At 44.3% G+C, this 12,135-nt stretch overlaps 1 protein-coding gene across 2 annotated transcripts in view; it reads left to right on the top strand.

The window, feature by feature from the left end:
* The window catches only part of LOC143793419 (uncharacterized), an 88,918-nt gene that overhangs the window by 38,890 nt on the left and 37,893 nt on the right, over window positions 1-12,135 (top strand). For both annotated transcript variants that reach the window (XM_077280368.1, XM_077280369.1), the window contains exon 6: window positions 10,897-10,953. In XM_077280368.1, the coding sequence (XP_077136483.1) occupies window positions 10,897-10,953 (57 nt within the window). The remainder of the gene's footprint in view (window positions 1-10,896; window positions 10,954-12,135) is intronic.

Here is a 12,135-nt window from a genome sequence, read left to right as displayed (position 1 = left end):
AGTAGGGGAGTGTATCATTCCCTGTGGAAGGCGTGTCCACGCCAACTGTTTGCCCTTAAATGTAAATGCAAACAAATGCCAACTATCTTGGTGTAAAGGAACCGAGAAAAATGCATTTGAAAGATCTATTACAGTAAACACTTGAGAACTGGCTGGTATCTGTGATAGTAACGTATGAGGATTGGGTACAACTGGGGTGATTGGATCTAGAACTTTGTTTATTTCTCTTAGATCATGTACCATACGATATTTGGGCATGGAACCCTTATCAAGAGTTCTCTTCTTGACTGGATACAGAGGAGTGTTAGCAGGTGATTGTATCTCTACCAAAACTCCTTTCTCTCTGTATCCCTCTATCTGTTTTGTAATTGCTAATTCCTGCTGGGCACTCACAGGGTATTGTCTGAGCTGTGGGAGAACAGTTCCTGGTTGCACAGATAATTTTACAGGAGAAATATGCAATAATCCCACATCAGTGTCACCCTGTGCCCACAGTGTTTCTGGGACCGTTGAGAGGTCTAGATCTGTGTTGTACTCTTTTTCTTCAGTATAATCCTCAAAAGCCTGAATTCTGACATATTGTTCTAATGATTCTGCATCATCAGGGATAGTCAGCATAACTGTGCCATCGTCCCTAAATTTGATGTTAGCTTCTAATTTCTTTAGTACATCAGTTCCTAACAGACATGTTGGGGCACCTCTGGCATACAAAAATCTGGATGCAAAACATTTAGGTCCTAATGAGACCTCTATCATACAGTGTATGATTTCTTCCCACCCATTGTCTTTGATAATTCCACCTCGTTCTTTACTCAGTCTTTCCCATTCTGTACTGAACATAAGTGCTTCTGAAATTCCCAATTTTCCTCTTACCCTTCTAATCTGTCTTCTGACTATCTTTCCACATCTTTCCTGTATGATATCTGCTGCTTCCACTTGTCCTAAGACGGTTTTGGTCTGTTTATTTCCCATTTTTCTTTTTCAATATTAGCTATGACTACCCTAGGTGACGTTTGGACAACCACTTCCTCTGTTGGTGGCGTCTCGTTGCCTTCTCTCCTAGGGAGCTAAAATATTGAAGGGCTTGTCTGCTCCGTTTCTTCTAATATGCAGGACGTACTTAAGTGCTATTATGCACGCAAACAGACCCATCAACACCATACAGATCACAAAACTTTCTGTGTCAGTTAGCATACTTGTCCCAGGCTCATGAAAACCCGCGTCCTGGGCTCATTCTATCAAACCTTATCCAGAAATGAAGGAGGTTAAGCACTTAATGAATAGTCAAGCATGGGCGGAGGTCTCCCAGAAGGACGCAACCACATGACCCAGTTAGGCTGACTTCCGTGTATAAGGCTTATACCCCAACTATTTCGGCTTATTTTTCTACGCACTTTTGCTCTTCTTTCACAACATACCACAACCTTCACACTGTTCACACACTGCCAGGGACAGGACTCATAAGTCTATACAATATGGTAACCCGAGTTTTATAGGTATCTACTCACTACTAGACTAACCCAGCGTGACACGGCTCATAGAGATCTTTCGGATAATACAGGGCAGATAAAAGAGAACTAATAATGTCTCTTACCTGGCCAGGTTTTTCAGTTCATTTGCCGTCCATTATCCCAGATCTCCGTTGTCCGTATCCGCAGGTAAATCTCGAGCAAATACTCTTATCTCAGGTCCCTGTTCGATGCGCCAAAGAAATGTTAAGTCCTTCTCAGTCCCTGGCTTACTGGAGGTAAGCTTCCAGGTAAATGACACGCAAACAAAGTATTGTGTGATCATATACAGGGGAAGCTCAGGAGCGCGTCTGACTCTCTGGGCTTTACCCCTCCTTTATAAAGAAAAAGAGTTATGCATTTGCAGACATGCGCACAAGCGCTCATTATTTCACATTCTCTTACAAAGCTTATCTATACTGTGAAATTTACAACCTCTAGTATGTAGGTAAAAGGCTATAATAACAGAAGGAATGCGTGCATAAAAAGGAAATGTCAACTTGCTCAAGTTTCTTGCTGATAAGCCAGACGTCTCAAGAGAAAGATACAATGGATTCTTTCAGTCTAATCTCTACACCCTCAAGCTTTAAACATGCCTCCATCACACCTATCATCAAAAAGCCCTCTCTTGACCCATCCTCTGTATCTAGCTATCGCACTATATCATTATTCCCCTATGCCTCAAAACTACTGGAACAACACGTCTACCTTGAACTGTCCTCCCATCTCTCTTCTTGCTCCCTCTTCGACCACTTTCAATCTGGCTTCCGATCGCACCATTCCACTGAAACTGCCCTAACTAAGGTCACCAATGACCTCTTAACCGCCAAGAGCAAGCGACACTACTCTGTCCTCCTTCCCCTGGACCTGTCGGCTGCCTTCGACACAGTGGACCATTCCCTATTATTACAGACCCTCTCATCCCATGGCATCACAGACTTCGCCCTATCCTGGATCTCGTCATACCTAACAGACCGGACATTCAGCGTCTCCCACTCACACACCACCTCCCCTCACCTCGCCCCCTATCTGTCCCACAAGGTTCAGTGCTTGGGCCCCTGCTCTTCTCCATTTACACCTTTGGCCTGGGACAGCTCATAGAATCTCACGGCTTTCAGTATCATCTCCATGCTGATGACACACAGATCTACATCTCTGGACCAGATATCACCTCCCTACTAACCAGAATCCCTCAATCTCTGTCCACTATTTCATCCTTCTTCTCCGCTAGATTTCTGAAACTTAACATGGACAAAACAGAATTCATCATCTTTCCCCCATCTCATGCGATTCCCCCAACGAACCTATCCATTACAGTAAACGGCTGCCCACTCTCCCCAGTCCCACAAGTTCCCTGCCTCGGGGTAATCCTTGACGCTGATCTCTAATTCAAAACACATATCCAAGCCCTTTCCACTTCCTGCCGACTTCAACTCAAAAATATTTCACGGATCCGTTCATTCCTCAACCAAGAATCTGCAAAAACCCTAGTCCATGCCCTCATCATCTCTTGCCTTGACTACTGCAACCTCCTGCTCGGTGGCCTCCCCTCGAACACTCTCGCACCCCTCCAATCTATCTTAAACTCTGCTGCCCAACTAATCCACCTGTCCCCCCGCTATTCCCCGGCCTCTCCCCTCTGTCAATCCCTCCACTGGCTCCCCATTACCCAGAGACTCCAGTACAAAAGCCTAACCATGACATACAAAGCCATCCACAACCTGTCTCCTCCATACATCTGTGACCTCGTCTCCCGGTACTTACCTACACGCAACCTCCGATCCTCACAAGATCTCCTTCTCTACTCCCCTCTTATCTCCTGTTCCCAAAATCGCATACAAGATTTCTCTCGTGTATCACCCCTACTCTGGAACTCTCTACCACAATATATCAGACTTTCACCTACCATCGAAACCTTCAACAAGAGCCTGAAGACCAACTTCTTCCGACAAGCCTACAACCTGCAGTGACCACCGATCAACCAAACCGCTGCACGACCAGCTCTATCCTCGCCTACTGTATTCTCACCCATCCCTTGTAGATTGTGAGCCCTCGCGGGCAGGGTCCTCTCTCCTCCTGTACCAGTTATGACTTGTATTGTTCAAGATTATTGTACTTGTTTTTACTATGTATACCCCTCCTCACATGTAAAGCGCCATGGAATAAATGGCGCTATAATAATAAATAATAATCAGTGAGACACATATACAGTATATATTTCAATTTCTATTTCATACGGAGCTAGACAGCAGAATAGCTGGTAATTATACATTCCTCCCTAATAATAGTAGTGTGTGTGTGTAAAATTTGGAGCTGTAGGTGTTAAATTAAAGGATTAATTTAGATGTGCCTTTTCTGGGGTGGCTGGGGGCAGATGTTTGTAACCAGGGGGGGCCAATAACCATGGACCCTCTCTAGTCTATTAATATCTGCCCTCAGTCACTGGCTTTACCACTCTGGCGGAGAAAATTGCGCGGGAGCCCACGCCAGTTTTTTCTATGAATTAATCCTTTAACTTAACATCTACAGCTCCCAAATTTTGCACACACAAACTACGAACATCATTAGCGAGGGAAGTATAAAACTATAATGGATATGCAATGGATTACTGTATATCGACCATGACTCATATCCTGTCGGGTTCTGCAATGATTTTACAGAACCCGACAATGAAATTACCGGCTATTCTGCTATCTAGCCCTGTATACTGTGTGTGTGTATATATATATATATATATATATATATATATATATATATATATATATATAATTACAGTACAGACCAAAAGTTTGGACACACCTTCTCATTTAAAGATTTTTCTGTATTTTCATGACTATGAACATTGTACATTCACACTGAAGGCATCAAAACTATGAATTAACATGTGGAATTATATACTTAAAGGGGTTGTCCACTACTTTCAATTAACCCCCCAATTAACCCCCTGGGGCCCCTAATGAATTGTGCAAATACCTTCCATTGCCGTTTTCGCCTGTGAGCGGCGCTATTCCGGCAGCTGAGTCCTGGTCACGTGACCCCCAGGCTGCAGCTTTCCACCGACGTCACGTCAATTTTCAGACTCTGGAAATTGATGTGACGTCAGCAGCAGGCGTGAGCCAGCCTCACAGTCAGCAGTCACTCATCAAGAGTGACTGGGCTGTGGGCGGGGCTGGGGTCTGCCTGCGGGGCTGTGCTGGGGGCGGGCGGGGTTAGGCAGGGATGATTGTGCGGGCGGCAGGGGTCTGCGTGCCGACGCCAGTATGTGCGGGGGTCTGCGTGCCTGCGCCGGTATGTGCGGGCGCCGGGGCTCTGCGTGCCGGCGCCGGTATGCGTGGGCCAGCGCCGGGGCTCTGCGTGGCGGCGCCGCTATGTGCGGGGTCTGGGGTCTGCGGTGGGTCTGCTGCGGGGGGTGGTCATTGGTGTGTGTGTCTCTGTGTGCAGGCATCGTCCGATGGGACTACAAGTCCCATCGGGCTCTGCCTGCTGCAGTGACAGTGAGTGACACATTAGCCAATGATGGGACAGTAGTAGTCCCATTGTCCGGCTAATGTGTTGAATGTAAAAAAAAATAAATAAATAATACACATACACATATACAGTACATACATAGATACATACATACATACATACAGTACATACAACACACACCATGTGACATGTAACATGTGACAACATGCGACATGTGACAACATGCAACATACGACATGCAACATGCGACGACATGCACCATGCGATATGCGATGACATGCAGCATGCGACGACATGCAACATGTGACATGCACCATGCGATGACATGCGACAAGCAACATGCACCATGTGACGACATGCACCATACGACGACATGCGACATGCACCATGCGACGACATGCGACATGCACTATGTGACACCATGCACCATGCGGCGACATGCACCATGCGACGACATGCAACATGCGACATGCAACATATGACATGCAACATGCGATGACATGCAGCATGCAATGACATGCGACATGCGATGACATGCGACGACATGCAACATGTGACATGTACCACGCGGCGACATGCAACGACATGCAACATGCGATGACATGCAGCATGCGACATGCGATGACATGCGACATGCACCATGCTATATGCAATGACATGCGACGACATGCAAGATGTGACATGCGACATGCCACATACAGTATGTACATACATACAACATACATACAGACATACAGTACATGTAACAGAGTACAGACTCACCATCACTTGTCACCTTGATCCCCGAAGCCATTGTCATCTGTAAAAAATATTAAAATAATAAACAACCAATATACTCCCTGATCCGCAGAAATCCAATTAAAACGAGTGTCCCTCGACGATCTCCCATGGAGAGCAGGAGCATCAGCTGATGCGACCGCTCTCCAGGGGCTCCAGGAATACAATGATGGAAGGTATCCTTCCGCACTGTATTCCTAGGCCCCTGTGAGAAAATAGTCCCTAGTCTCACTTTATGCTATTGCTGTGTGAGAAATTTTCCCAGGCAGCAATTGCCATAAAGTGAGACTTTGAACTTTAGTAACCTCAGCGATACACTGCAGGAGCCATTGTCTCCTGTCAGTGTGTCACTGAGGGTCCTATAGAGCAGTGACATCACCCGATGTCACTGTTCTATAGGGGAGATCGTCGTGGGACACTCGTTATTAATTGGACTACGGCGGACAGGCAGTATATGGTTTATTATTTTACGTTTTTTGCAGGCGCTGAAGTATGGTAAGTATGGTTAAATGAAGAATATTAAAATACTTTTTTCCTAATGTGTTTGTGTTTTATTAACCCTTTATTAGTATTGGATTAATAACGGAGAGGTGTCTTATTGACGCCTCTCCATTATTAACCCGGCTTAATGTCACCGTACAATAGCAAGGTGACATTGACCCCTTAATACCCCATATCCCACCACTACACGGGAGTGGGAAGAGAGGGGCTAAGTGCCGGAATTGGCGCATCTTATAGATTAGCCATTTCTGGAGCGGCTGCGGACTGGTATTTGTAGCGGGGGGGGGGGGGGCAATATCCATGGCCCCTCTCTAGGCTATGAATATCAGCCCGCCTGCGTAGCCTTTCTGGCTATAAAATATAGGGGGACCCCACGTCATTTTTTTGGGGGTCCCCCTATTTTAATAGCCAGTAAAGGCTACGCAGACAGCTGCGGGCTGATATTCATAGCAGGCTACAAATATTGGCCCCCGGCCGTCGGCTTTCCCCCTCTGGTGCAGAAAATTTTGCGGGAGCCCACGCCGTTTTTTTAAAATTAAACGCTCATTAAGGCCTCTTTCACACTTGCGTTGGTACGGGTCTGTCGCTATGCGTCGGGCCGAAGTACCGACGCACATTGTGAAATTTGTGCACGTCGTGGGCAGCGGATGCAGTTTTTCAAAGCATCCGCTGCCCATTCTGAAGTCTGGGGAGGAGAAGGCGGAGTTTCTGCCGTGCATGCGTGGTAGAAAATGGCAGACGCGAGGGACAAAAAAGTTCACTTGAACGTTTTTTCGTGCCAACGGTCCGTCAAAACATGACGCATCCGTTGCACGACTGACGTGACATGTGGCTGATCCGTCACTAATACAAGTCTATGGGTAAAAAACGCATCCTGTGAGCACATTTGCAGGATCCGTTTTTTTTCCCAAAAAGACGGATTGCTAAAAACGCAAGTGTGAAAGTAGCCTTAGAAACATCGGCCTTTCTATTATATATCTATGGACATATCTATCTATAGATATATTTATAGATAGATGTATCTATAGATACATAGAAGTATCTATCCATATATCTGGCTGCTTTCACACATCAGGTTTTTGCCGTCAAAACGGATCAATTTTTTTCCACCGGATCCGTTTTTTTCTCATAGAGTTGTATTAGCGCCGGATTGCGCCTGATGGCCACACGTTTCATCCGTTTTTTGCCAGATCCGTCAAAAAAGCTGTTTCCGCCAGACGTAAAACACATACAGAGGAACGTTTTTTCTGTCCGGCGAAAAAACGCACAGCGATGGATCCAGCGAAAAACGTATGAAACTGAGATGTGAAATGATGAATCTGTCCTCGGAATCCGTTTTTTCATGCATGTTTCCATTCAAATCATGCACATTTTCCGTTTATTTATTTCCAAAAACTGCATCAAAACCACGCAAAAACTGCACCAAAAACAGCATAAAAACTGCATCAAAACTGCACCAAAAACTGCATCAAAACTGCACCAAAAACTGCATCAAAACCTGGTGCAGTTTTGCAGTTTTTGGTGCGGTTTTGATGCAGTTTTTGGTGCAGTTTTGGTGCGGTTTTGATGCAGTTTTTGTGCGGTTTTGATGCAGTTTTTGGTGCAGTTTTGATGCAGTTTTTGGTGCAGTTTTGATGCCTTTTTTAATGCAGTTTTTTGCACGGTTTTGATGCATTTTTAAATTTGCTTTTGGTGCGGTTTTTGCACGGTTTTTATGCATTTTGGTGCATTTTTGAAAGCTAAATAAAGATGTATTATTGAACAACAAAAAAAAGATTTGTGATGTCATTATTGTCCAACCTCCTCTTTTGCATTTGTCCAACCCACACTCCATTACACACACAGATAGACACATAGATGATAGATGAAATGGACAGACAGATCTACATATAGATAGATCTATAGATGCATACATCTATCTATTCATATATCTATCTATAGATGTGTCTGGATAGATATGTCTATTGATAGATGTATAGATAGCGTAGGGTGTGTGTCCACTGTCCAGATTACATGCGAATGAGCTGCAGATTGGATGCTGCGTACTTGTAGTCCCATTGGATGATGCCTGCACACACACCCCAAAAGACCCCCCGCACAGCCCCGCACACACCCGGACAGCCCCGCACACACCCGAACAGCCCCGCACACACCCGAACAGCCCCGCACACACCCGAACAGCCCCGCACACACCCGGACAGTCCCGCACACACCCGGACAGTCCCGCACACACCCGAACAGCCCCGCACACACCCGGACAGTCCCGCACACACCCGGACAGTCCCGCACACACCCGAACAGCCCCGCACACACCCGGACAGCCCCGCACACACCCGAACAGCCCCGCACACACCCGGACAGTCCCGCACACACCCGGACAGTCCCGCACACACCCGGACAGTCCCGCACACACCCGGACAGTCCCGCACACACCCGAACAGCCCCGCACACACCCGAACAGCCCCGCACACACCTGAACAGCCCGCAGACCCAGCACACACATACACACACACAGTCACCGCCCACACACTTCCCTCCTCCCGAGCTGCAGCATTTCCTGGACCCACATCCGCATCTAAACTGCAGATCTTTTTTACATCTGCGGTTTTGCTGCGGATATGCCCGACTCAATGAGAGTCTATGGGTGCAGAAATGCTGCAGTTCGGCACAAAAGAAGTGACATGCTGCAGAGAAAAAAGCTGTGTTTCAGTGCGGCCTTTTCCGCAGCATGTGCACAACAAGTCTGCGGCTCCCATAGACTTACATTGGTTGTGCACTACACTGCGGATTTGATGCAATTCAGTGCGGCAAAAAACACTGCGGATCTGCAATCAGATTCACAACGTGTGCACACAGCCTTAGCATTTAGTGAACCTGGCAAAAAAGCCAAGCAAAAAACAAGTGTGAGACTGCACTTTTTTTGCCATTTCATTGCACTTTGAATTTTTTTCACATTTTCTGTTACACGACATGGTAAAACCAATGGTGTCGTTCAAAAGTAGAACTTGTCCCACAGAAGATAAGCCCCCACATGGCCATATTGACGGAAAAATTATGGCTCTGGATAGAAGGGGAGCGATAAACGAAAACAAAAAAGCTCCAGGGGTGAAGGGGTTGAGAAACATGGATATGAACATATCTATGGAAATAGACATCATCTATCTATCTATCTATCTATCTATCTATCTATCTATCTATTATCTATCTATCTCTGTATCTATTATCTATCTATCTATCTATCTATCCAACTATCTATCTATTATCTATCTATTATCTATCTATCTATCTATTATCTATCTATCTATCTATCTCTGTATCTATTATCTATCTATCTATCTATCTATCCAACTATCTATTATCTATCTATCTATCTATCTATCTATCTATCTATCTATTATCTATCTATCTATCTCTGTATCTATTATCTATCTATCTATCTATCTATCTATCCATCTATTATCTATCTATTATCTATCTATCTATCTATCTATTATCTATCTATCTATCTCTGTATCTATTATCTATCTATCTATCTATCTATCCATCTATTATCTATCTATCTATTATCTATCTATCTATCTATCTATCTATCTATCTATCTATCTATCTATTATCTATCTATCTATCTCTGTATCTATTATCTATCTATCTATCTATCTATCTATCTATCCAACTATCTATCTATTATCTATCTATCATCTATCTATCTCTGTATCTATTATCTATCTATCTATCTATCTATCTATCTATCTATCTATCTATCTATCTATCTATCTATCTATCTATCCCTCTGTCTGTGTGTATTCATCTATCTATCTATTATCTATCTATCTATCTATCTATCTATCTATCTATCTATCTATCTATCTATCTATCTATCTGTGTGTAATGGAGTGTGGGTTGGACAGAAATGACATCACAAATCTTTTTGAAGCTAGAGGGGGGAGAGGAGGGAGGGGTTGGGGTGTATTTTGGAGGGGGTGTGGCAGGTTCAGGCTTAGTAGCAGTGCAATGCATCATGGAACTTGTAGTATTAGAGCACAATAACTCAGGAGAAAGGAAGTTGTCGATTAACCCCATGAGAGCTGAATCCAGCACTAAAGATGTGCTGCTACAGCATGATAAAAGGTAATATTGCTAAAATAAACACAGTGGATGTTTTCAGTGGCACATAATAGCAAGATTTATGAAAAAAAAAAAAAAGGTTATAGTAGTGGACAACTTCTTTAACAAAAAAGTGTGAAACAACTGAAATTATGTCTTATATTCTAGGTTCTTCAAAGTAGCCACTTTTTGCTTTGATGAAAACAACGGATGATAAGAGCTGCCCCATAGAGTAACATTGGTACAAGTGCAATGTGATTTTTTTTTATGGCATAGCGCTCGTCCGTATTACGCAGACCTAAAGGGGAAGATACTTGTTGCCACAAGATTGCCTGTACTCACACATTGTAACAGCCCCTCAGCTGTTGGACCAGTTGTCATGATCTCGTTGTGGATCTGAATATTCTCGTTCACTGGCAGCAATCAGGATCCGGGGGGATCTGTGCACATATATTACATAGGAAGGTTGGGGTGCGACTTCCCATTCAGGTTGCCTGTTATCTACCAATAAAGCGAGAAATCTTCTTTCTTTCCTTAGGAATTTCTTACACCTGGATCCTGTTTTTGATCCCCATCATCCTCTTCTTTGACATAGGTGAGTGATCCGCTTTATGTCTTCATGTATAAAGCCTCAGATCTGTGCCTGTGGGGGCCGATTACCGACGCACATGATGGCTGGCAGGGCTGCCGCTAGGAATTTCGGAGCCCCATACTGGCAAACTTTTTGGGGCTCGCCTGAGACTCCACCCAGACTCCACCTCTCGAACTGTCCACAGCCCCACCGCTCTCTCTTGGAAAAGCTCCACTTCTCACCTATCACACATTAACCGTTCCCATCACCAGATCACATATATAGACAGCAGCTTTTGTTTTGGCCAAAAGATTTTTTAAGCCACCACCACGACAAGGAATACTCTTTTGGCCGAGCCCTTCTCTACTCTATCCTATTAGTCATTTGTTAAAATGTCCAATACAGTTTAGGAATATTTTTATTTGTTTTTCAATTTTTAAAATGACAAATAATATCAAATACAAGGGACAAATATTACCGCAGCATGACCAGACACCATATTACCACCACATAGTGACCTATAATACCACATACAAGGAACAAATACTGCCACACCATGTCCAGACCACATATTACCACCACAGTGACCAAACAATATCACATACAAGGCACAAATACCACCACACTATGTCCAAACCACATATTACCACCACATGGTGACCAATAATACCACATACAATGAGCAAATACTGCCACACCATGGCCGGACAACATATTACTACCACATAGTGACCTATACCACATGCTAGGAACAAATACCACCACACCATGCCCAGACCACATATTACCACCATATGATGACCTATAATACCACATACAAGTAACAAATACCACCACACCATGACCAGACCACAACCACATAGTGACCAAATATTAGCACATAAAAGGAACAAATATCGCCACACCATGGTCGGACAACATATTATCACCACATATTGACCTATAATACCACATACTAGGAACAAATACTGCCACACCATGTCCAGACCACATATTACCACCATATGATGACCTATAATACCACATACAAGTAACAAATACCACCACACCATGACCAGACCACAACCACATAGTGACCAAATATTAGCACATACAAGGAACAAATATCACCACACCATGGTCGGACAACATATTATCACCACAGAGTGACTGAATGCTACAATACTGATCAATAATAAAAACCACAATACTAATATCACCATAAGT

This window comes from Ranitomeya variabilis, chromosome 1 (assembly GCF_051348905.1).
Source record: "Ranitomeya variabilis isolate aRanVar5 chromosome 1, aRanVar5.hap1, whole genome shotgun sequence".
NCBI classification, from domain to species: Eukaryota; Metazoa; Chordata; class Amphibia; order Anura; family Dendrobatidae; genus Ranitomeya; species Ranitomeya variabilis.
This window is presented reverse-complemented; position numbering and strand designations above follow the sequence as displayed.